The 26950-nt window shown below is 45.4% G+C and overlaps 1 protein-coding gene across 2 annotated transcripts; it reads left to right on the forward strand.

The window, feature by feature from the left end:
• The first annotated feature begins 863 nt into the window (after positions 1–863).
• Positions 864–24589, forward strand: wnt7bb (wingless-type MMTV integration site family, member 7Bb). Of its 2 annotated transcripts, none has more exons than XM_040163516.2 (4): positions 864–1467; positions 7224–7450; positions 20036–20307; positions 22967–24589. In XM_040163516.2, exons 1-4 carry the CDS (start codon positions 1397–1399, stop codon positions 23444–23446), a joined length of 1050 nt encoding a protein of 349 aa, XP_040019450.1. In that variant the 5' UTR covers positions 864–1396; the 3' UTR covers positions 23447–24589. The 2 variants fall into 2 exon arrangements, with proteins under 2 accessions (XP_040019450.1, XP_040019449.1); XM_040163515.2 differs by lacking the exon at positions 864–1467 and adding an exon at positions 3123–3606.
• Positions 24590–26950: the final 2361 nt, after the last annotated feature.

A 26950-nucleotide genomic window follows, 5' to 3' on the forward strand; every position in this document is an offset into this window, starting at 1 on the left:
TATGTGTTCTTTTAAGAAACCGAAGATCGTAAAATTTAGGGAGAAGAAAACGAGGTTCCTCTGATTTTTTTGGGACTAGCCAGACGAAGAGGAAAAAATCAGGATGAGTGTTTCGTTGTTAAGTTGTCTCGATAAGAAAAAGGGGGGGGGGGGGGGAGTCCAGAGTGGCCTTGTCAACATAACTTTATTATATTCGTTGTGTATCTTCATTTTAGATTCACTCCTAACTGCAACCGTGGGGGAGTCTTGATTTCAAAAATATGATATGTTGGTTTTATTTAGTTAAATGGTACTAAATAAAATCTAATTTCATTTTTTCAGACTTTAACGCATTTCTCTTTAGTTCAAATCCTACAAAGAGCTTCCTTCTTATTTCATCCTGTCGAGGTTTTCACTGCATGTTTGACCACATCACTTCAGTGTCGTGTTGCCACCAGAGGGAGTCTTCCCATTCAAATAATTGCTCCCAAAGGAGTAAACTGTATTCTGAACATCTGCTCAAAATTCACATCATCTTAAATCAAGATCAAGAAATGGGAATATTAATGTTTTGTTTGTGTCCATGTTCTTCACTGTTAATCAAACCTCCCCAGGACATATTTATCATGACGCCAGTTCATTCTTATTAGTCATTATTAGTCATGCACATGTACTTTTGATTCACACAGCAGGGAAGCTATTTCTCTGTGTTTCACTTCATGGGGCTTACTGTTGTGGTGGAGCCCATCCAGGGAGCCCACTGGTGGGGCGATGCCCAGTGCTGCAGACAAAGCACCAGCCTATAAAGATGCCATTTCACATCGTTCCTTTTAGTTTTCAGTACAACAAATGCACGTGTTGAGCTCAGGCTGGAAGCCCTTCCCATTCCTATCCAGGCTGGAGGAGGAGAAGAAGGCGTGCAGCCCTTTTGTTACCTGTGTTACCTGGCTGTTGCAAGTCAGTAACATTGACTGCGTCTAATATGTCCTCAGACAATTGAAACGCCAGCGATGTACTGAAGCTCTTAAACTAAAAGAAACTCCACAGGTCTTGGCAGGACGCGACGGCTTTGTTTTGTTCTACCTGCGTGACGCAGCAAACGGGACTCCTGTTAATTAGGCTCCACCGTGCAAGTAAGGACGAAGCGGAGGCACTTCCTCCAAGAACTCGTTCACCTCACGAGTCCCACCTTCTCGCCGAGTTTCCATTTGGACTTCTTGTAGAACCCTTTCAGGTCACCATCAACATCTCACCTGTGCCGCCGCACCATGGATTGCACCCGGCCGAAGAGCTCGAAGGCGCCCCAGCTTAACGTCGCGGGAAAGCGGCGGTATCCGTGCATCTGGAAGGGTTAGGGAAGAAGAGCTCGAGCACTTGGTGTTACAGCGCATGGCCTCTGGACAAAGTGGGAACGACCATGCACAACCCCCTCCGACAGCGGAGTGTGTACGCGTTCCTGTGCTTTGGCATCATATACTTCAGACTCGGGTGAGTTTTTAATGAGATTTACACGCGCGCGCGATCGTTGTCTTCGCACGCGCCAAATTGTGACACATGAAAAGCTGCTTGTTCACCTCTTTACAGGCGAGCCAATGGTGCCCTCTGACCTCGGACGGTGGCACGATGTGACAAATTCCATTTGAACATTTAAAAAAAATGCAATAATTAAACCTTAACGCCGGCACGTGCGTAAAGGTGTCAGATGAGGTGACGTCGATCCGGATTCGCTTTAAAGGAGCTATTTGCTTCACCTCGCGAGGCTCCTTTGTCGCGCACGATCACTTGAGATGCTGCCCCCCCCCGCATATCTTCATTAATAGTGGCAGAGTGAGTTGTATTTCCACATTCCATCGGTCCAGACAGAGGTTGTTTTTTTACCTGTTTTGCAACAGCTCACCTTGATGCATGAAATCTGCTCTGCTGGGCGTACTGTGCATTAGTAAACCCACTGTGCACACATGGGAAGAAGAGTTGCATGAAAATAATCCAATTGTGACCTCCATGAAACTTAAATGACATCCGTTTAGTTGACTTAAAAGCAGACAGGTAGTAACATCAAACTCCATCACAACATGTTTTTTTTTTCCTTTTCTCTTTTGGAACAAAATGTCATCAATGTTGCTTTAATTGTGCAAGAACCACAAACCCTTATTTGAATAACTGCAGCCAGTTGCCCAGAATGATTTAAGCCGTCACATGTGAACATTGATTACTGCTTTAGTTGGTACTTAAGTGCTTGGCATTTCTTCTGGATTACTGCAGTCACCAAACAAAACAAGTGTCTGCCCCGCCTGTGAGAGCTGAAGCGTGTAAATGACTTCAAGTTGCACAGATGCTCATATCACATGACACGGTGGGGGGGGAGCTCATTCCTTCCATCCTTTCACTCTGCATGGCTAAATCTCTCATGGTACCTTCTTCCTTTACAATGACTTGAGCCCGCAGGTGTTGAGTGACAGTCACGACGCTGGGCGATAAAAGCCCCCCCACACACACTTACTAAGATCTGCTCGAATGCATGCCTTCCCCAACCTCCTCCATCTTGAAGTTGAGGACAACATGGCTTAATATGGCAGCTGGGGCGCAGGATGATCATTTGAAGGTTACAGGGCGCCGCAGACTGAACAGATGTTACAGACGACTATAGCGATATTATAGTTTTACCACAGGAAAGAATAAGGTCCCTGGAACTCATACATTGCACCGCAAATATGCTTTATTTTATTTTTCTCAGGAAATGTTATAGGAAAGCATGTTGAAAGGCCACGTGATACCATTCCGGCCTTGAGAATTGTAGGAATATCCAATAAAGCCTTTTCTTTTCTGCAGGATAATGACGCTTTGCGCTCACTCTCACACATGCATGCGGATTATGAGAATAGTATCTGTCATAATAAATGGAATTTATTGCCATAATGTGTCACTAAATCATGGATTCAGAACGTCGCATCGTGCCAGAGAAAAGCGCAGTTTTGAAAAAGAGAAATGTGCACCAGAAGCTGTCATGACGGTTCTTGGCGCCGGCGTCCAGCTTCTCTGTCTGTTTATTTTTTGGGCTGGATGGTGGAGTAGCGGTGTGTGTGGGGGGGGGGGGGGGGGGGCTATGATGATGAATAAAACCTCCCGCACGTCCACCGGGGATCGGATCAGTGTCACCCCATTGTCCCACCGTGGCAAAGTGGGCGGATAGCAGTGTCTCTCCTTGCCCAATGGCAGGCACGACTCTCATGAGAGAGGAGAGAGGCACTTTTCTCTGCCATGCAGAATCCCTAAAAGCATCATCATTCCGGCTCGGGGAGCCACAGTACTGCGTAACAGCCTCCGCCGCTGAGAGATGACAGAGCCGATCTCAGCGCACACACGGCCCCGGGAGCTCGGAGCTGCGTAGAGCCGCCGCGCGGAGACAAGGACACTCACGGAACCTCGGGGTTTTTTTTTCAATTTCGTGAGAAGGGGACTTAAAACCGGGAATAAGGGGGTCTTTTTCTCACCCCGTCCGCGTCGCCTGACTCTATCCGATCGTGGGCATTTGTTCAATGTCATCATGATCATCTTCTCGTCGCGCAGCGTACTGCTGTCTGTCTATTATCCACAGATCTTCCTCATCCTGACGAGTGGCAGCTACCTGTAAGTGTGAACCAATGAACTAGTGGCTCCTTAATTAACTCCAAGCAGAGCGCGCGCTCGTCTTGACAAATGTTAACACGCACGTTTTTGTTGAATCTCCCGTGCAGCTTCCCTCATTAAACGCAGGTATCTTTATTTCCGCGCATCCACGTTTCCAGGCGCTGGTTTTGTGTCTTTGCGGCTGTTATGCGGCGCGGAAAAATACAACTTATCAGTAAATGAGATTTGATCCAAAGTCAGACTCCCCATCAGTGGAAACGACCCACGTGGGAATAAACTAATTAGGTGAAACCCTGAACGCACTGCGGCGAGTGCGCAGTGCTGGTGTGTCTCTAGCTGTAAATATTGTGCATATTTGACACGATGCGCAGACTTTAGTTTGACTGCTACGGGGATTCGTTTTGGCCACAGAGTGGCAGAGATGTTCAAGACAATCGGGATCTGTGCGCCTGCCTTTTTCTTTCCGTTTTGCGCGTGAAAGCAGCACGGTCCACCTGTGGGAGTGTATGAACGATCATCTGTGTGCATGTCCTCATCTCTGGTAGCATTTACATATTATCATCTCATTATTATACATCTTTAGAAATATGCAGTTGATTGACACCTTCGCTTTGAGTTAAACGAGGAGAACACCGGCTTTAATAAAGCGTCCGGAATAATTACTCACCCATGATCCCTTGCTCTTTCCTCTGCTGCCTGGAGACCCCAAACCTGATGCTGAAATAGATGTGGTTTTTGGTTTTCCGTTAAAAGTGGGCTTTATGCTTTAAATATAGCAGTGGTATTATTATTTAAACTACATGCCATTGTTTGCTTTAGATTATTTGAGTGTTTTTTTTTGTCGAGCATTAACCACAAAATACATGCTTCAAGTAGAACCGTTATATTACGACTTGTTCAAAAATAATGCAGTGCCCTGTCTCAAAGCTGATGTTTTGGCTGCAAAATTGGTCCAGTTGTGGATGACAAACGGAGCTGAAGGATCTGACCATGTGGAGCCTTTCGGCCGATCACACACCTCTCATTCTAACATGCAGGGACTTCACATTTAATCTTACCAAAATAACCGATAAACCAAATAATGGATCTACACAGAAGCAGATGTGAGCATGTTATGAATTCAACGTCTTCAGTGTACCGAGCGTCTTATTTTTAAATGAGCAACAGAACAGGAAAATTATATTTAGCACGAACACAACAGTTGGAAAAAAAGGAGCATTTATTCACTTGGTTCAGTCACGTTGTGTCAGTTTTGAGAGTGCATTCCTCGGTGGAAGATGCATGCCCGGCAGCTTAATCGTGTGTCAGTTGTGTTCAAAGTGCTCCATGTGATGGAGGAGGTGGCTGTGAGCACGCCGCGTGCAATGACGTAGACAACAGTTTCTCCTGAAGCCAAACTACCCTGCGATGGGATCTGCTCACGCCGAGGCCGCTTTGATTGGTTTGTTTAAAAAAAAAAAAACTAATATGCTGTGACTGTGGTCAAACTGGGAGGCCTCTGTTTCTGTGACGTTTCCCGTCGGCTGTTCAGTGTGATGCGTTTTCTCCTGATTCAGACAGCGAGCCACGTTTATTCTAAGATAAAGACAACTATAATAAGTCTTCTGTGGACCTCAAAGCCGGTGTGCATGACCAGTAAACTAATGGTCATCAAATCCAGCCTCTTCGCATTTGATTCAATTCACATTTTCTGTGCACGGCAGAAGAAATCCTGCCACCTGTTGCTCAGTAATGACCTAAAGGAAACTACTGGATCGGCTGCTGTGAAGACACCAGCGGTTACTCACACACTGCCCTTTGCATCCATCTATATATAAGAGCGCCAACACATGAACTCATAGTTTAGAGCCGCTGTTGGCCGCCTATCTGATGGCAGATCTGTGACCGTGCGCGAGCTGTCCCCGGCCCGCTGGCGTACATGCTAAGCAAACACAACCGCATCTGTGCACTTTGATGATTTCAAGGATTTAAAAGCTTAGCTCTGGAATTCTGTGTCTGGCGTTGTCTGATGGTTGCCTGTGGTGGACCGCGTACTAGCAGGTGAATGACGTGAGAAAAAGAGAGGGGGAGGCGTTGGGAGTTCAGTCGGACAAAACGCGTGCATTGGTGGTGCACTGGAAAATCAGAGATATAAAAGACTCCGATGTATTTTACTGCCTTTGGTTTACACAAACAAACCACTTCCATTCAACCGAAGCTTTTTTGTTATGCAAGACAGCAAACTCCTCCAGTTGCACATTATTTGTCTTAATGAGCACGACCCTTTTAGTTTGCACAGACTTCACGTCATTGTTGCCACGACAACATATACAGCAGAGGGTCACAGGGGTTCAAGCTTAACAGCAGTAAGACGGAAAGAGTGTTTCCTGCCCACAATGAGCGCAGCTGATGAATCTCCAGTTGTTGTGCTCCTTTGGATTTTGGATTTGACGGCCTAAGAAGCTAAATGACCACGGGGCGTGAATGTCTGGATCTTCCGAGCAGGCTTTGCCTGCTGATGTAGTCCTCGTCCTGGTAACGGATCCCCCCGCCGCATTGTCACGGCATGTTTTGGAAATTGAGAATCACGTTTTTCCGTCTTTGTCGAGAAGCAGGAAAGGGAGCACGATTGTCCACAGGGCGATGTGATCAATGACCATATCTGCCCTCAGTCATGGGTCTCCCACCAAGGCCTCTGTGAACCAAGATCCTCACCAACTGTTGTCTGTTCTCACACACACACACACACACACACACACACACACACACACACACACACACGCGCGTTTTGTGTTAGTTTGCCCCGTTTGCGGTGAAGCCTCTGGAGGTCGCTGCCGTTTGCCTCCATGCTCGTTTACGGCTCCTCGTCCCCGACGTGTTTGAAAAGTACGTATCGACATGGTTTAAACGAGGGCTCGCGGAGGGATTCGTTCAGCTGTGATCTGTTTGGGCTTTCTCCGTGGTTACACAGCCGTCCTAAACACATGTTTGGATGTTATGAGAAGGCGTGATCAGATGTAACGGCGCCTCTGTGGGGAGAACAGAGTAGGACGGGTGTCATTCACGATGCAGCACATGAATCTCCTGCAAATTGGAGCGACTAGTGTTGAAAAGCTTACATATTTTCCATGCAAACCAATATTAGGATGTGGCTAAAGTAAAAACAGTCTCTCGTAAAATTTATAGGCAGCACTTTACACTCCGAAGTGCTTTCACACATGATCGCACAAACCATGAAGACGAATATTTTGTGTGACATTTGTTTCAAATTTGAAGCCTACATCTATGCAATGAAATACTGAGCAAGTGTGTAAGTCCGGCAACCCTTCACACAACTACGTTACCTAACAATTAACAAGAAAACACTTTTATGTATTTCGGTGAGACTTCCACCATCTAAACCCATGTGGAGTGGTTCTACCGGGAGTCAAGTAAGCATCTTGTTTTCTCATTGTGGCAAAGTTTACCCTTTTTTTTGTTGCATGTTGACCTCTAATCCAGTAAATAGCCATACAATGATGTAGTGCAGCTTTTCACATCGCTGCAGAACGTGCATCAACATAAATGAGTCAGACCGACCATCCTCTGGTCCTAACCGGGTCTGTGTGTGCGTGAATGTGTGTGTGTGTCTTTGGCAGGGCCCTGTCCTCGGTGGTGGCTCTGGGCGCCAACATCATCTGCAACAAGATTCCCGGGCTGGCACCTCGCCAGCGGGCCATCTGCCAGAGCCGACCGGACGCCATCATCGTCGTGGGCGAAGGCGCCCAGATGGGCATCAACGAGTGCCAGTACCAGTTCCGATATGGACGCTGGAACTGCTCAGCGCTGGGGGAAAGGACGGTCTTCGGTCAGGAGCTGCGAGTAGGTCAGTCTGGGTTCCCTCATAAAATGGGAAAAGGCGCAGTGTACGTTTGGGTTTGCATGTGTATGTTCATTACAAGTTAGTTTTTGTGCAGTCAAAGGGTTAGTTCTTAGGGAATTATTTAAATTAGAGAGGAATTGTAAGGATTACAGGTATAGGGACCCAAAAGCACAACTCCGAGGCAGAATCCAATCAAAAGTTCTTTACTGATACAGGCAGGGTCAAAACCGGGATAGCAGTCCAATGGGCAAACAAAATCCAGAGGGACAGGCAGGGTTCAGAAACAGGACGGCAATCCGACAGGCAAACCAATCCAGAAAGGGCGCAGGCGAAGAGTTCGTGGTCAAGAGAAGGCCGGCTAGGTCAGGTCAGGACGGGACGTCAGTAATCGGAAAAACGCTGGAAAACTTGGCATGCACACAAGACAATCTGACAGTGAGCAACAGAATGTGACGGGCTTAAATAGTGAGTGACTGACGAGGGGAGGCACCACAGGTGAGGGTGAGGAGAACCAGGTGCAGGAAATCAGGTGACGAGGTGGGAGGATCTGAAATGACAGGAGAGTTAGTGAACATGCAGTGAAGATGAAGAATAAACTATGATGTGGGCGGATGTGTGACAGGAATAGCACTAAATAATCCACAAAAGAAGTGTATCCATCACACTGTACTTTAGTGTTTTTATTTTCAGACGAATTGGCAATCAACCCGCCAATCAACGCCAAAAAAACACGCAACATGCTCAGATTTAAGATCTCCCACTAGATCTCACATATTCAAGAAAATGCCTTTCTAAAATCAAGCCACATGTTTTGGATTTTACATTGGAAAATATTTGGTGTTACATGATTTGAACACTTGAGTTAGAAGGAAATAGGCTCCAAGGACACACTGGAACAAACAAACTGACATATACACACTTTTTGTGAAACCATTTAATAAAATCGCGTTCTTTGCAACTTTGAAGCTGAACAAGTGGTACATTTAAGGGGAACATCAAGGTGCATGAGGCTAATGCTTGGAATCCTGTGCACGGGATGAGATCATTTATTGAGAATAATTATTAATGAAAGATATTATAGAGGATGCGTTGTTTACAGCCGATCATAACATGGATCAGAGCCGCATGCAATCGCTGATAGCTCTTCATGTTTTAAGCCATCCCATTTTCTGAAACAGTAAAAGAGGAGTATAAAAAACGTGGTGCCAACCCCCAACCTTCTGCGCACCATGAAATATGGCTCCTCACAAGCCAAAACCGAGCTGCACACATCACACAGTCAGAACGCAAACCAGTAACACACACCCCTCTTTGACTCTGCATTGTGTAACCGTTCATGTTGGCATTGCTGAGGAGAACTTCACATATTCCAGCTCATCTTAGTCGTCCTCCTCTCAGTGGACTGTGTTGCATTTCTCCAGTGAGCTCTGGTTTCTGTGCATGTAGGTTCTGTAGCGAGACCATCGCAGGCCACGCAGAGTTATGGAAGAGTCACCGAAAGGCGCTGGAGGCGTAACGGGGAAAACGAATGGCTGAAAAGTAATACTGCAAATAAGGAGACAACTAATGGTGCGATTGCAGAGAGCGCCCTTTGAGCCAAAACAGATGGACACATCTGTTGTTAATTGGGATAAATTGGTGGTGTCCATGCTCGGCTGTACACATACAGCACTACGGACAAACATTTACATTTACGATGCTTTTGTTTGAGAGTTTTACAGGAACTTTTATAGATTTCCTTTCATTTAGGAGATGCTTTGTTGCCGTTACGTTGCGGTCGGGCTGTCCATTTAATCCAGTGGCTCTGTTAACAATCACTCCTCTTTGAGGAGTAGCTGAATCTCTCCAAAAGCATTTGGACTTTGTTGTGAATTCTGGGGCTGTTTTCTTCTACGCCTTTTCTCGTCCTTTTTCGCCGTAGATTCTTCAGAATGATATTAGACAATGGTTCATCAGAAGCATCTGTGCGTCTTCTCTGTATTTTTGTTGGATTGATTAATATGCTAAAAATCTTCACTTAGCGATTCTAATTCTCACAGTTCTTGATTCCACGTCGACGTCCTAGTGGCTCTTCTTGTTTGGTTTCCATAGTCCGTCGGCACAATGTTCCCCCGCTGAGGACATGACTGTTGGTGTCCAGTTCTGGTCGGAGAGTGATGACTGCTGGGCCTTCCATGAGTGTCCAATGATGACGGGACTTTGTGGACTTCTCAAAAAAAACGATGACGTCCTCTTTTAGGCCGAAGCAGCACTCTGCTCATGTGTTCCCATGACAGATTCACACATAAAAGACATTATTGGCTAGAGATGGATGATTTTATGTGTACTTCCTAAATTGGGTGTCGTCGGCTCACTCACAGAACCATATCTTGATAGTTGTTAGAAACTCAAGTAAACAGATTGACTCCTCTGCACAACAGCAAGTGTTTGCCCCGATCGGTAAACTCTCTTGCTTTTGTGGTTGTGGTGTTGGATGATGGTTTTTGAAGGTAACGCAGAAGTTCTTAAAGCATTAAGGACAAAACAAAGTGAGTTCAAGAACATGTTTTGTATTTGAATGATATTTCTGTCATTGGAGGCACTGGCTGGAGACACATCCAAACAACACGCACGCGATCACACACAAAAAGTATTGTTTGATAAATGTGTTTTCGATAAATAAAACCGCGGTGACAAAAGTTCAGAGATGAACAATGAATTCACTCACTGACGGGAAGATTAGCTGCACAGAAAGTGAAGCTTCATTGAATTGACTTGAAGTGAATTCATAAATCCCCTAACCACTGTCCATTGCGTCATTCTGGAGACATGAAATATGACAATCCGCGTCTTATCGTCTTCTCTTCAGCTGGCGCGGTTATTTCAATGTTCTATGAGTGAGTTATGAGTTTAATGTCAAGCATTTTCAGGAGTTCAAATAAATAAATAATCCAATGATAGATTACAACTTCATCACAGAGCTTCTGTGAGTATTTTATGTATTGGCTTAAAGATCATCGTTACTGATCACTGCGCATTTGGATTTATATGACAGAAGCACATTACAGGTCATTCATCTGACGCTTTTATCCAAAGCGCCTTACGTTACGTGGCTTATTACAGTTCTGCCCGGGGAGCAATAAGGGGTTAGGTGTCTTGCTCAGGGACACTTGGACATGGAGCAGCCGGGGCTCGAACCACCGACCTTGGGATTCGACACACTTGTTCCTTAAGTCACTTACAGTATTAATTAACCATCAGCTGATGGACAAACTGTAAGAAGTTGAACTCTGCTGCTGCTCTAAAGTCGAAGTCCGGCGTGAAGTCCGGACGAATACCAAGCGCCCCCCCCTGCTGTGGGCGGGGAGGCTGGTGGTTCTCGTTCAGTTTAGCAGCGTTCCACTAGGTCACCGCGGGAGACCACACAAGCCACAGCTACTGCAGAACGCCGCTGTCGATAGGGGGGCCGCTTAGCGTTTTTCCTCTCAACACCTCGCTGTGGAGCTGCCATCCGCTGGCCCGCAACCTTCCCAGTTGGGATAGTTTCCAGTACTCGTTGCTGATGATTGAAGATGTAACTATGTTTTTTCATCATGGGATTCTCTATGAAATCATGGAAGACAAACCTCTTCAGCAAAATGTTCCAATCCCTTCTACAAATCTGCAAATTCCCACATCATCATAATCAGCAGGGGAAAAGATATTCCCGTTCTGCTCCCATTTAAGTTTTTCATTCAAATCCCCCAAATTATGAACACTAAACCTTTCCCGCTGCTCTGTGATCCAGTCTCCGTCTTTGCGCCGGGGGGAGGAGATGTCGGCATTTCTTCGAGAACTGAACATGAGCCGACCGCGAGTCTAATGCCTTCGCTCTGTGCCGAGGGCTCCGGGAGGCGGTCTCTCTGCTCTGGCTCTTTTCCACGGTATTACATTCGCTTTCCAAGACAGCGCGCATTAATAGTTGGGTTATTGAGCGTTACGGAGCCTGAGATATCTTCATTCAGCAGAGGTGATTCCTTTTCAAACGGGGATGATGGGAAATTCATTTCACTCTTCTACCCTAAACAGAAACAAAAGTGTATTCAGCTCGGTGGATGGCTTCTGCTTGCCCGTTATGCTTACTCGCCAGGCTCGAGGGCACATGGGTAAAGATGGAAAAAGGAAAGCATCCCCTTTCTTCTTCGCAGATCAATCCCTCTGCAGCTCATCTGTTTTTGCAGAGATCCTCGGCTCCCTCTTTACTCTCTAATTGACAAATTGGAGAAGTGCGTCTCCGTGTCCTCTGCAGTCCTCTCCATGTGCCCGGCTACGGTGTCGGCATGAGCTGGTGCCTAAAAAATGTGGAATGAATTATCCCGTGCTAACAGAAACGGGTGTTATTGAGTGGTTTGTTGGAGTCCGACCAGGAGGAATAATGAAATTATTACAGAAGAACAGGGCGCAAACACTGTGATACTCACACACTGCGTCTATGTTAACGGTTGAGGTAAAGGGCAAAGATCGCTGAATGGATCTAAGACACGTCCACTTATTACCTGAGATTTGTAACTGGAACCACACGGGGCTTTCGATGTACTTCGTCACACCTAAATAGGCATAATAAAAATGGCATCAACAAATCACAGCCCCGGGATCAGTCTCTGACAGAAATATTTAAGACAGAATGATTCATCCGGCTCGATCACGATTGCCATCCTGACGGATTTGTCTATGTTTAGGTTGGTGTTATTGTACATTTGTACTTTTTCCTTCTTTAATGTTACGTTTTGACTTGATTGACATCTACCATCAGACATTCCTCCGGTGAACCACCTGTAATAGAGATGCCCTTCACGTTGAAGACCTGCTTAGGAACACCTCACGTCTGTGTTCAAATGGCAATGCTCTTGATGTCGAAGATTAGGGCTTGAAAATGGACACCTTTCAACGGCTCCACTCAGCATCAAAGAGCCGCTCTGGCCCTCCTGTCATAAAAAGGCTGCTCCGGTTACTCTCTGTTTGACTTTGCAGCCAGTTTGTCCCCGTCCTGACTCTGAGGTTTCTTGTGGTCCCGGCGGTGAATTTGAACGAAATTTCATCATCCTGCCTCGGGCCCAATGCTCAGAAGAGATGCAGTATTTGAGCAGGTGATCCTTTCTGTTGCGTATGAAATACTCAAGTGCTTTTAATCGTTTCTTTCTGCAGCACCCAAAAATCTGAATGGAACTGTTTGAAGATCAATGTGTGGAGGTGGAGTTGAAGGCAAAACACTGTATGCTACTTTGAAACAAAAAGGCTTTTCACAAGAGATGCAGGGGAAATGGGTTTTGCTCTGTGACCTACATCAAGCTTCTCTTCCCTTTTTACTCTCTCTCTCTCCCTCTCTTACCCCAGCTGTTGCCCCGAGCTGTGTTTCATTTCAAGAAACTCTCAGGAAGAGGCCGGGCAAGCTGGATACGAAACAGGATCAAATGTGGAAGCTGAGGCTAAATGGAGGAGAATAGAGGGTGTGTTCATGTCTCATCCTCCCAGCCAGTCACTCCCTCCCCCCTCCACCGACCTCCCCCTCGGACGCTCGTGGTGTGGTGAATCCACCTGCCAGGCCTTCAAGGCTGCAGAGGCCAAACCAGCGCCTACTTAAATAAAGGATGTTTAAGTCATCAGGTCATTGAAAGCCCCCCTCTGAGCGGAGGGTCCAGGTCATTGCATACAGGCACAACTCAGGACTGAGGACAAGTAGAAAGAGGATGTGGTTTGATCTCAATGTCTCAACGCAGCTTTTATAGTCGCGCTACGATCCTCGCATTCGATTTGTGGTTGAAGGTTTAAATTAGCCATTTGTTTCCTTTCCCCCGGAGCATTTCTCCTCTCATACGCTGCACTGCCACTTCCTGGTTTGAGGACAAAATACTAGCAGATTATTAACGCATTGGCGGGGCTCCTTCCCCTTCTCGGAATCAGTTGATGGTCATTTGTGGTGAAGTCATATCCGAGTACAGCATCGCAGTGCAACCTAAAAGCTAATAATGAACGAATGAAAGGAAATCTATTCAAATGGCCGCGTGTTTCCCGTCGCGCTTTGTTTCTTCACACAAAGAAAAAGGAAATATTCATTTGGACCAGCTGAATTCTTCCGGCCGCGTCGTCTTGAGTTCTGACATTAGAGTTGAATTTAAACTGCATGATGAACATTATTTTCTTGTGAAAGCAGCCGTAGGGCGTAACTGTAGCCACCGACACTGTCGGGTCCATTCTTAACGTCTAGAGGAGGGACAAAGAGACACTAAAAAACAACCTTGTTCCCCTGTTGGACACATGAGCGTAGTGAGTGTGATACCCAGGACTAGAGCAATACAGACTTTTTTTGTATGAGCACATAATTGGGCACCGGTGAACTCTCGTAAAGTACAATCAATCATCACGCTGCCGCCGAGATTCTTTCCCTTTGTGGGATTAGTTTCCTTCGGGAACATTGTGGGTATCGACTCACATGTGTCCTCTTTCACCTTATCTTGTTATCCCATACGGATTCGAAAAATGGTAAAAGGATGATATATCGCTAATATCTCGGATGCATCCTGGTGCCAACCTACCAGTGAAACTGCGGATTGCCGAGTACTCGATGCCATGCGGATGACAGCGTGGAAACGATGCGCACGTTGTGTTACGGTGGTGGATGAAAGGCCAATTTCTCAGCCTGTCGTCATGTGGGCAGCCGTCATCCTCTCTGTGTAGGTCCAGAGAAAACAGAGCGGCCCTATAAATGTGTGTGTGTGTGTGTGTAGGATGCTTTCTCTTACCTTTTATCAGATAGGGCCGTCTGATGTGTTGCGGTTGTGGACTGTGTGGGCCGCGTGGTCACCGGGGCTCTTGGTAAAGGTCATCTCTCAGTCTTTATCTCCCCTGCCCACAGCATGTCTGTATGGAGGGTGGGGGCCTCGCGTCCTACGCCACCAAGCAGCGCTATCATCGCCGGGCCCTTGTTCATTCATCAGCTTGGCCTCCGTCTCAGACTGTGTGGGTGTGTCGGGAGCTAGGGTCTCCTTTTCCTCACCCCTCACTCTGCCTCTCTCTCGCTCACCCTCTCTCCTGCCCACCCTCTGACGTTCCCGGGCCCCTGCGAGTGTGTGACGCTGTGTTATCGCTGGGATCTGCGTCTGTCTGTGTCTGCCAGTGGCGCTGGACGCAGGAGGAAACAGGATGCGAGAGGATCAACTGTGCGCTTTGTCCCACACAATCCCAGGCCGATCGCTGTGTTCGCCACTGGGCGACTACGTGCGCCAAAAATCACACCGCTACCGGCCCACTTAGGTGAGAGTGGGAACCCGGCCGGGGGACCCTGGTTCAGAGGGAGAGGATGCTTCATATGAGGGTTTGATGACTATCGACGAATATGGGAAGCTGCCGTCTGAAAGTTTCTTTCATAATGAGCAGGGAATCATGTCATCAGTGGAATACTTGGCTCGTGGGATTGATTTATGTCTGTTAATGTGTTTCCATTGAAGACGAAACAAAATCCAAACGGATGGAAATTGAGGAAAATCCTCAACTTTTGATGATTACCGTGCGCAGCACATTCATTTCTAGATCCGAGCAGGTGAGGTCCTGATTTCGGTCTCATGATTAGGATGAAAGGGCAGGGAGAAGGATTTGTGCCTGTTTTAGCAGGTCCTGGTATTCAGTGAAAAAGCTTTATCTCCATCTCAGGGAGATCAGGGAAGAAAAAGGATGCTTTTCAGATGTTTTCTGCCAGCTTAATTGTCTATGCCTGGGAGGCAGCTTACTTAGATCCTCAGCATTTGATACCGGCACCGTTAAATACCCTCAGAATTGTTTCAGCTTTACTGCTGAAAGCCCTCGTTATTATAGGAATCAAACTCGGGACCCTGCAGTAATTGGCTGTGCCAAAACGTGTCACTGCCCCGGCTCCATGATGTGAGCACACCGAGTTCTGGTAAAACAATATTATTTTATTGTACAGGAACAAGACTGTGCTAATTCCTCAAGCTGCAAACCTCACAGACCACAAATTTGTCTATAATTTGCTGGGAGCACATGTTCATAGCAACGGTACATAAAGCGTAACGGAAAACAGTAGTAGAAAGCGCATTAGTCAGTTCAGCGATCGGTATACAAAGCGAGGGGTTTTCCTACAACTTTCTTCCCCTTCCATGGGGCCCTAAAGTCACAGTTCCAGCTCCGGCAAGGCGTTAGAGCTTGTTTTAGGGTTTTGGGTGCTATAACACTATAAAATATGTAGGGTCTGAAAAATGTATCTGCTTTAGTACTGTGTGCATGACGTTTTAAATACAGTTAGTGCTGACACAATGCCCCAAAGTAGATCCAGTCATCTGCCGGGGGGGGGGGGGGGGGGGGCGTCTTTTGCTTTAGGATGTGTACTTTACATGGAGAGTGCATCGAGGCAAAGAAAGCAACACAGAGTATAAGTAGAAGAAGCATTGAACAGGATTTGGTTTAAAGCCAGTGAGCTTACTTGGCCTAGAATGTTCTTTTATTATCGTCCCCACAAGTGTAGAGACCCCCGGCCACCAGCAGGTGACACTTTCCCCTTTGTTCACTTTGGTGCTATTTGCCTGTGACAAGATGTCCTGCTGCTTAATGGATATGAAGCCCCAAAACTCCTGTGTATGGTTGTGTGGTTGAATTGTAACGTCTTATGCAATCCAGTCCTCCTCTGTCCCCCCGGGGGTGTGAGTACATGTCCGGGATGAGGGGGCCTTTAAAAAGCTTTTCCCTTCACTGCTCCACCAACAGGCTTGGCTTGTGTGGAGAGGCCATTCAACTGCACTGCTGGGCTCTGCCGGGCTGTGTGTGTGTGTGTGTGTGTGTGTGTGTGTGTGTGTGTGTCTTCCTGTTGCTAGACAAGTATTCCGGCCTAAAGCACTTCGCTGAATTTCTTACCGTAATACATCCGGCCCTCCTGGCATTTGCAATATCTGTGTTGTAGCCTGTGTGTGCTCCGACGCTCTGACAGCATCCTTCATCAGAAACAAGTGCTAACACAAACATGGATTTGAATTGGGTTTTCCCCCTCGTCGCAACTCGCATTAGATCCACGAGATTATTTTCACTTCATTATGCTTTTCCTTCAAAATGAACCTTTATATTTGACTTTTTTAAGGAAAAGGACAACCAGCCTCTTTGAGGAACCATGTAATATACAGATATATAAAGTAACCCAGTACTCGTATTAGTCTGTGCACTTCAAGTAAAACTTTAAAACGTATCGTATTAGTACATCATTCCTTGGCGTGAGCAGTAAAGAAAGGGGGGGTCGGCGTTACTGCATCATGATCCTACACTAACACTCAGTCGCCTGTCCGGTGTCGTGGGTTTCAAATCTCCCGTCTGTGTCACGTGAAATGTGTCTAGCGATGCGCCTGCCTTCCGGCTCCAAACACAGATTGGCGTTTTGGCGGCGAGCCGCTACACCCAGAGATTTCTTTCTGCGTCCCCGTGTCGGTCCGGAGACACGGCCTGCGGCAGGGGGCTGCCGTCCAAAGCGCTGTGGTCAGTTAACGTGAAGGCCTCGGCGAGTCAGTAACTCTCACTGCGTGTCTGGTTTTCGTCCCTGACACACGGAAGCAGCAGATTACTTTGTGCTTGTTTATGAACGCTTGTACCTGTTTCGAGTGAAGCACGAGTCATCTCCTTCCTCCGTACTTTCTTGGATACAGTAGCAGACACTTGCTACCAAACTCCATTAGACATCTGGTTTAATATTCCCCCATTCTTCTCCCCTGGAATTTTCCAAGTTCATTGAGGTTTTTCTGGTCTTATTTGTCTTGTTCGGTGCAGACGGAACCTTTGGGTTCTTCATTTCTGTCCCGTTGGGTCACCAAAGGGTGGAAACCAAAGACCAAAGATTGATCATGTGTTTGTACTCAAATTTCAACCTGAAAATGCTTTCGAAAACAGCTCAAGCATCAAATATGTAATGAAAACTTCGTTTTTATTTATAGAATTGTCCCACCAAATATGACTGAGGAGAGAGAGAGAGAGATTAAAGTGTCCATATTTTTATTAATACCCAACGAACAACGGATTTCAGATGTCTTCTTTGGTTCTTTGGGTCTTGACAGCCACGGTGTCTTGGCTCGTGTAATTGGCTTTCATTTAAGGCCAGGCAGAGTCCCGGCAATGCCAGACCCACCAGGGGGTGTCAACCAGCACAAGCCCCGTCATCATCTTTTCCCCACGAGCAGCACAACTCAATGGGCCCAGAAATGGGCATGGATCTACGGCTCAGGAAACCACCCTTTCTCTGGAAACGGCCTTCGTCCTGTTTTAAACATTACATTGCTGCTCTGTTTGTGCGTTTATGTGTAGGTGTGTTTTTAACGGTGTACGTGTGTTATATATTCTTATATCACATGGCGGGTCACTCGCTACTTGCGCGCATGCACATGCATGTGGGATGCACGTGCACTATGGTTGCGTGCCACCACCCGTGCATGTATGTGAGGTGGGGGCAGCAGTGACCACAAGCTGGTGGGGCACAGCTCTGCTGCTAACCAAAGGAGCAAGTGGTTGTGAGTCAGTCCCGATCGGGCAGACCTGTGGCCGTGGTAGTAGCGCTGCAGCCCCAGTGCCAAGATAGGAAATTAACAGTGGCTTTTGGGTGAAAAACGTCTGTGAGGGTTTAGAAAATGCCCCTGAGGCAAGAATAGGAGGTGCAAAAAATCCCTCTGAAGAAAGAAGAGGAAATGAAATGAAAACCAGCAGCAAATGACATTTGACATGTTTGAGCATGTTACATCCAATACAGCGCACTTCAACTTGATGCTTTGAGAATCACCAATAACTCAAAAATAAATACAGCTCTTCTTACTAGATGATCCAACCCGAATATTCTAAAGTAAATCAAGATTTGTAGGAGATGATGCAGAGAGAATTGATGCCGAACTGATCTGACAAGCTTCTTTACTGTTTCTCTGAAAGCCTTTGAGGAAATAATAAATCATCATCGGGCTCTCTGAAGTGCAGGAAATAACACATTTTACCTTGAGAGATTCAAATAACTACGTACATTACACAACATACAGTACATCAAAAGACTTATAAAACATTCCTCTCTGCTCTGCGGTTGGACTCGATTCTGCTGTTCAGTTGCTTCCAGATTACTGCCAGGGAAGGGAGAAAACAGGGTCTGTTTTAGACCACGGGGGACCTTTTAGGCCAGCCTCTGAACCCATCAGGAGAAAGAAAAGGATTGGTATGGCATAGTTTTGGTCATCGACCTTTGGCTAAATGTGCCCCGCGGTTGCTCCTTTTCATCTCAAATCCATAATAGATCCGAAAATGTGTCAATAATATTTTATTCATTTGTATTATTATATTTTATTTTATTCGCATTTGAGGATTTGCATGTTTATTTTACTCTAAATCCAATCGGTTGTTGCAACAGAGCAGCACATGAAAACAGTTGAATCAGTTTCTTGACTTTAAGTGTTTTGGCCGGTGTTCATGGCAAACAGCTAACGGCTAACAGCTAATGGAACCAAGAGCAGACGCACTGCTGAGTACACCACCGCCACAGCTTGATATGTTTACTTTTCTTTTTGGCAAGTATGACTTATGCGAGGACTTTGAGCTAATGGCCTGGATACGGCGGCGCTTGTTTTTGAGTTTGAATAAAGTCTGTTTTACAATTGCTTTCCAGCCCATTAGTGTCTATATGTGGGGTTTGCCAATTGTAGGTTGTATCCATTAATCACGCCATGCTGCTGTGATCATTTGAGACACTCCTGGCGGAGATATGCCCTCCTCTAAGTGCACGTTTGTAGTCTCACATGTACTGGTAACTGGAGAAACAGCATGTTTCTTTTTGATAGTCATCAACAATTATTTTCTCAATTTGTAATCCCTCAGTCAAAAATGATCGAGTCGAAGCACAGAAACAACGTCACATTTAAATGATGTTGAGCATGACACACATGAAGCACATGTCCAGAGGCTCCTTCTTCCAGCCTGTCAGTGAGCAGTGCGAGGCAGCCAGACCTGCAGACCCCGGCCGTTCGCCGTGTGGGCAGCAGAACAAGGTGCTCCTGGAGAGGAATTCAGCACTTTGGACAGCACCTAGGCCAGCTCCCCCCACGCTGGAATCCCAACGCTGCACTCTCGCAGGCTGGGCCCGAGGACTTAGCGGTCAGACGAGTGGCCGCGTTTCTCCCAAGGTGCAGGAGGGAAGCTGCTCAGGAGGGGGGGGACGACATATTTGTAGCCAATCAAATTCAATTCAATTCATTTTATTTTGTGTAGCCCAAAATCGCAAATTACAAATTAGCCTCAGAGGGCTTTACAGTCTGTACACATGCAACATCGTCTGTCCCGAAACCCTCACATCGGCACAGGAAACACTCCTGTTTGAAATTGCTCCGCTGTGTATCCGTCAAACGCTTGCTTGCCTGAAGGTGACCATGGTCATCACAAGAGCATTAGCAGTGTCCTAGACGCACGCGAACAATTTCGCCGTCTTAAGCTAATACATGAAAGATAATTCAGTGTACAGTAGAGACAGATGAAGAACAGTAGCTTAATGTTGGCGGTTATCTACATGCCATCAAATCCCAGCATTTCTTAAACAATGACCCATCTTCCCTCTTTCAGGCAGCCGGGAAGCAGCGTTCACCTACGCCATCACAGCGGCGGGGGTGGCCCACGCCATCACAGCGGCGTGCAGCCAGGGCAACCTGAGCCAGTGCGGCTGTGACCGGGAGAAGCAGGGGTTTTACAACCAGGAGGAAGGCTGGAAGTGGGGAGGCTGCTCGGCGGACATCAAGTACGGGATCGAGTTCTCTCGCCGCTTCGTGGACGCCCGGGAGATTAAAAAGACTCCCCGACGCCTGATGAACTTGCATAACAACGCGGCAGGGAGAAAGGTAAACACTCAACACTTGACAAACTTGATGCACACATGCGTGTGTTAATGGGTTCCTTTGCAGACAAGCAAACAGTCTCAGATAAAGTCACACCGGGACGCGACAAAGGACTGTGACCGACCGAGCTGCTGATTGACTGATCACCCAGTCAGCTCGCTTTGCTTCAGACAATTATTGACATATCTTTCAATTCCAAGAGGGCTCCTTTTATTCAGCGTGAACTTCATCACGGACTTGTTTGTCTGCTATTAGTCATCTCAGAACAGTCGCTGAGCCAGAGAGAGAAAGAGTGCGAGAGGTAAATAAAAGAGAAAAGATGATGTTGCGTTGACGAATGGATCTAATCAATAACTTGGGGACAATGGCGTCTGTCTAGGGGTTGCCAGTTATAGGGCTGCCATTATCTCTAGACCTCCGTCGCTGCCATTTGACCCGTGTACATTCAGGGAGTTAAAGCCGGCCATGGCAGCGTCCGCGCAGCACCACTGCTGTTCTCGCTTTGAGGCCCAGAAAACTTGCGTTCTAGGAGGATGTGTAACAGTCGGATTACCTCTTACCTCTGAGACAGTAAGAAGGCGAAATCTTCCTTAGATCGGTACGTAGTTATTAATTAAGCTCTGAGCCTCTGAAACTTCCGTGTTGCTCATAATCCATGCACGTGATTGATCAATGTATTTATTTTATTTAATGGTTAGTTATTAGGTAGCTTTCCATTATTACTTACAGTGTTTTTTTCATGCTGTTGGCAGTTACCAGATTTCATCGTGCTTTGCAACGGAGTTCAGACTGTTTTTGTAGCTTTGGAAAACTGAGCAATATTCGCCAGAGACACATATGTACATTCAGTGTAAACAGTATAAAAAGAGTCCATCACATTTTTTGTGGATTTTTTTGATACAATACGCTTGAAATTACCTTTAACACTAATTTCTCTCAGTCAAATGAGCGGATTAAAATGATCCCAATTGTGTTCCTCCAATGGAACCCAGCTGAGATTTTATTTTCTAACCATTGATGAGAAGCATCGTTCAAACAGTGAGCTATAATTACGATACCGTATATATACCGAATACTGAAAGAGTGCACCCAGTGAATCAACAGATCTCCCATCTGGGTTATGTGTTTGACAAGTGATCTTTAGATGGGAATCTGGTCATATTGGACTAATTAATAACAGATCAGAGGCTTTGATGGACACAGTTTAGGTAAATGTTTCCATGCATCTGTCAGACTCCTTCCACCAGGCATTCCTTGTGGTTTTGTGCCTTACATTTTTGGAAATCCTCATTTTGAATAAACACGCAAGACGAGACTGACAGCTGACCCCGGCTTTTTTGAAGTCGGCACAGTTTTTTCAATCAAATGTCCTCAAATCTGGAAACAGTGACCGCACGAGTCTGTGGACACGGCAGGCAGAGATATTGAACAACTCTTGTGTACATTTTGTAAGTGTCTGATAGAAATGATGACTTGTGCTTCTGGCGAGGCGAGGTGCCAGGAAAAAAGCTGCACTGGAAAAATGCCCTGCCAACCAAAGTTACATCTCATACAACAAAGACGTGCTCCAATCGAGCAAATCGGGAGATCCCAATTTGGTTAAAGAAGTCCTGTCAGGATCATTGCAGATGTGTTAATGTGACCCATCTGAACTCCTTTTCCTCCTTTTAGAACGGTTCAGCAGAAAACGAAGACGGCACGGTTTTTATTGTGAGGTTTTTTAGTTTCTCAGTCCCACGGGGCAAAGGGTTGACGACAGCTCACAATATGTCCCATGTGCCCCAGGCTTAGGCCTCCAGGGGAAGATTTCCTGCCCTGTGCACCATATGTTGGCCGTAAACTAAAGAGAAATTAAGTTCAAGACTGAGAAAGGGAATAACCTAAAAAAATTGAAATAATTGCATTTAAAATGACTCTTTGACGAAAAGCATCTGAATAAATTACTGCGATCCACTTTAATGTATGTGGCAACATTTTGCTTTGTTCTATTTGTCAAATTATTTAAGCAGTCAAATAAAGCTCAAGTATTGACCTGCCATAAACAATTACTTATTATATACTTATTTAGTCTTTGTTTTGTGCTGCTTTGGCAACGCAAGTAATGACACAATAATGTAGATTTAACCCAGATGATTGATAGTTGTATGTGTAATTCAAATGAAAAGTCATTGATGTGGTTCGACAAAGGTAGACACAATTACAGGATGGAACATTACCAGTAAGTGTAATTTCCCCTCCCTGGGGCCACGCGACTGGATGCATATCATCCACCACTGAAAATTCTGATTTGTCTAATTCAAATTCAAAGTCCTCCAGTATCCCCTGAATACAAAGGGCTCATTGCAAGATTACAAAACACCCCCATTCTTAGTTGAAGATGAATTGAATTCAAAGAATAACGCACGCTGGCACTTTAAGAACCCCACGTTTGGTCACTGAGACAATTTATCTATCATTGTTTGTGAAATGCGGAGAGAAAGAATAAAGAACTTTCCCACTTTCTGAAACCAACGAAAGGGGTAATGTTGCTTGGCGCATTTTACTTCCTCACAAAATTTGCCCCAAATTTATCGTCCAAACCTGAAAAAAGAAAACTAATGATCTATTCGTACATAACTTGCTGCAGCTGTGCAACTGTTTGGTTTTGTTATTTACTCTCCAGGTACTAGAAGACAGAATGAAGCAGGAGTGCAAGTGCCACGGCGTCTCAGGCTCCTGCACCACCAAGACCTGTTGGACGACCCTCCCCAAGTTCCGAGAGATTGGCTACGTACTCAAGGACAAGTACAACGAAGCCGTGCACGTGGAGGTGGTCCGGGCCAGCCGCCTGCGCCAGCCCACCCACCTCAAGGTGAAGCAGACTCAGGGCTACCGCAAGCCCATGGAGGCGGACCTCGTCTACATCGAGAGGTCGCCCAACTACTGCGAGGAGGACACAGCCACGGGGAGCGTGGGCACCCAGGGTCGCCTGTGCAACCGCACCTCGCCGCATACGGACGGCTGCGACCTGATGTGCTGCGGGCGAGGCTACAACACACACCAGTACACCAAAGTGTGGCAGTGCAATTGTAAGTTCCAATGGTGCTGCTTCGTCAAGTGCAACACGTGCAGCGAGAGGACGGAGGTGTTTACCTGCAAATAAGGAACTCCTGGCAGAAAGTGAGGCTCCAAAGACTATTTGAATGAAGAAGACTCGAGCAAGCGAGATGGAAGTGTGACACAGACCAGTGAGACATTTTGAAATGAAAGGAATGGAACTTTACGCTATCTGCTCTTCGGGGCATTGTTTTGCACAGCAGAATCTAATCGAATTTCTTTTCTGAAAGTAAATGCTAAATATCAGTAGGTAATTCCCCAGAGCTCCACTGTCACATAGCTCACTTGTCCCATGTGCTGCTGTACCTGAGAGTGACGGTGGAATTGCAGACGATGAACGACACCATTGTTGGGAACTGTGCACTCTAGGATTTGCAATCCTTCAATTCAACAGAGACTCGTGCACGGAGAGGAAGCACAGCGACCTGGGAGTCGATCGAAATGACAGCAGCTGATGGGGGGTTAACTGGGAGACATTTGTCCAGTCGTTGAAAAAGGTTCACTCTATTTTTCGCTAAAGGGGAGCAAAAGTGAATCTTGACATGAGCGCCCCTCCCCCCCCCCCCCCTCACCCCCTCACCCATCACCCCAAATTGGCTGGGGCTTAAGTTGGAGGTTTGTAGAAATGAAGAACATTTTGTGAGTACGGTGCGTTGAGTGGAGAACTCTTTTTAAACCCTCTGCTGCCAACTGGAATATGGTGGAGTATGTTAGTTTTCCAGTCACACTGGAACTGTCTGTTCTGAACACTGAAAATAAATTGTTTATTTATGTTATAGTATCTTAAAACGAAGCACTAACGGGTATAGATGTCTTTTTTTGTCCTAAGTGTAAAGAAAAAATGCTTTTTAGAAAATGTGTGTCTATTAGAAAGTTACCCCAAGACCTAAAACGACCTCTTCTTTTCTTTAAAGAAAGAAAAAAAGGGATTAGTGTTGATGTGTTGACACATTTACGTTCAAACGTCTTGGTTCTATTTTACTGTCCAATTGTTTGTTTGTAGTCCTTTTACCCGAAGCAGCAACATCCATTGGGATGCTTTAGCTATTTCATACAATCAACGGTAGCAAGAAAATTCATTAAACTGCAGAGATCCTTCCTCAACTCATGAAACATAAGCTCACTTGTTGCTGGATGTGTTGTGCTGCACTGATATTTGCCATTCATAAATAAACTCCTATTTGACTCAGTTTGGCAGTTCACTGCTGAAATATAGTTGACTAATTTATAGCGATAAATAGATGACATTGTCCTCATTTGAGATAATGTTGTTTTCTTTTGGGACGTGATCTTTGTTGATTATTAAAGCATCTTGTTCACCCAAAACTATTGCTCAGTTTGAAAACACAGTGACATCGGACAGACCCACATTATCTAAAGTACTTTGCTTGTCAGACCATGAGCACACACAAAATGCAGGTTAATATCAGCGCCCAGATGCAGCCGATACGGTCGGTTTCTCCTTTTAATCAATCTCAGAATCCCCCGTTCACTGTTTTTAAATTGGAAAGTGCAAAGTTATCCTAGCCGATGAGTTGGGTGCTGTAACGGTTTCCTGTGGAGCAGCAGTACTTCAGCGCTCCGCCTCGGCTGGTTGCTGTGACAACAAGGCTGCAGAGAGACGGAGCGCCCCGCTGTTGTCCAGGAAAATGTTACAGAATTCCCCACAAAATATTTTGAATTAATTATTTTTTTTATTAAACTGAATAAACTAATTACAGCAAGGCTCTAAAGATCTGAAATTGACGCACTTGATAGTGGTATAGATGGTGAATAAGTTGATATCCGTCTATTCGGCTATAATCCTTATTGGCATGTTTTTTAAAATTTCGGACTTTAGAGGCCAGTTTATCTTTTGGTTTACATATTAATTGATGCTTTTAGAATGTATTATGACTTTTGCACAGTGATAAAAAACAACCGTTTAAGAGATTAAGAGACTGATGTTGCCTAGCCCTGCACTTTGCTCGATTGGCATTTTGTGTGTGCATCAGTCTTTAAATTATTTTATTTCAGTAGAGAGCCAACTCAGATGGATCAAAAATATTTGTCATATAAAAAGATTTGATTTTTTTAACGATCTTGATTGAAGTAAGTTATTAATTTAAGCTTTCTAGCATATAGCCTCATTCTGACATTCATATTATTACATATACCTTCAAATATTAACTCAAATTGGAGGCTTTTGAAATAATAATTATGTTTCCTTTGTCAAGGATGCAAATGTGTCCTCACTTTATGTAACTGATCGTTCTTTAATTTATGAAGAAGTATATGAGTTGTACCGTGAAACACAGCAGAAGGTTTATCCATGAACCCTGAGTGAGGAATCCACATTCTTCATTTTATTGTTTTGTGCATGTTGTTACAAGAATGTTCCTGCTCAATGTTCGGTTGCCCATATTGACTGTTCCAACAAATATCCATCGCTATTATTTTCATGAAATTCTCCCCCTCTGAAGAAAAACACACACATCAAATATGGTCATTGTGTGTGTCCAGGTCTGTAGCCAAACCGTATGTAGAAGTCTGTTATTCAAACCTTCCAACCACGCATTATAATAACTGGCAAATGCCTTAGAAGAGCATAAATCATAAAAAAAATAAATCAAAAATAAATAAATAAAGCTGTGTGTTGACGTTATTTTATACACAGCGCATTTTCATAATGTGCTGTGGTCTTCTGTCCTGATTGTGGCACGCACGGAACAGGAGTTTATCAATTATCTCTCCACGCATGGCAGCGAGCATCCTCTCCATGTCAGTGTCAAAGCAGGATATGTGATCAGAAACACACAAGGAGGGGAAAAAAACACATTATGGAAAACTGTAATTTATAAAAAAAACAATGCCCCCAGCTCTGCACAAAATAAATACACAGTAACCAGGCAAAATGTGATCATTCATCAAGTTGGAATGGCTTTCTTTTTTATATATATATATATATATATATATATATATATATATAAAAAGCGCACATGTTGTTTTCTTCACGGGTAATTGGGGCCGCCTGACTTGGGGGGTCACGCCCACCTGCGACACCAGCAGTAACCCTTTACCTCCACTTAGCATGTTTACTCCTTTGTGGCTGCAGCCTAAAAAGCTCAACACATTTTTTAAAGTTGAGTCAACAAATATCTTTGAAAAAAGTTAATAATTGTCCTTTATTGACGATGTGTTAAATATCTCCCTTCTTTTGAAAGATCCAAAAAGAATTTAATCAATTGTACAACAGCAGTTACATGCAACCTGTCACCTTTCTTAGATCTGTGCAGAGTTCTTCAGAATGAAGGTACAGTGGACCTGGTGCAGACCTTCCTATCATCTTCTGATGCTCATTGCAGCTTATTGAGCTGTACAGATCACACAGCGGAACACGTGAGGATCCTTCTTGTCACGGTGTGGTTCACTTCCTGTTGTATTTTGTAGTTTTCTGCCACTCGTGTCCCCGGGTAACTTCACTTCCTGCCTTGTCCCGTCGTCCCCTGTGATTGTCTAATAGTTTCCACCTGTGTCCAATCACCTGCACCTCCCTTGTGTATTTAAGCCG

This window comes from Gasterosteus aculeatus, chromosome X (assembly GCF_964276395.1).
Source record: "Gasterosteus aculeatus chromosome X, fGasAcu3.hap1.1, whole genome shotgun sequence".
Lineage (NCBI taxonomy): Eukaryota > Metazoa > Chordata > Actinopteri > Perciformes > Gasterosteidae > Gasterosteus > Gasterosteus aculeatus.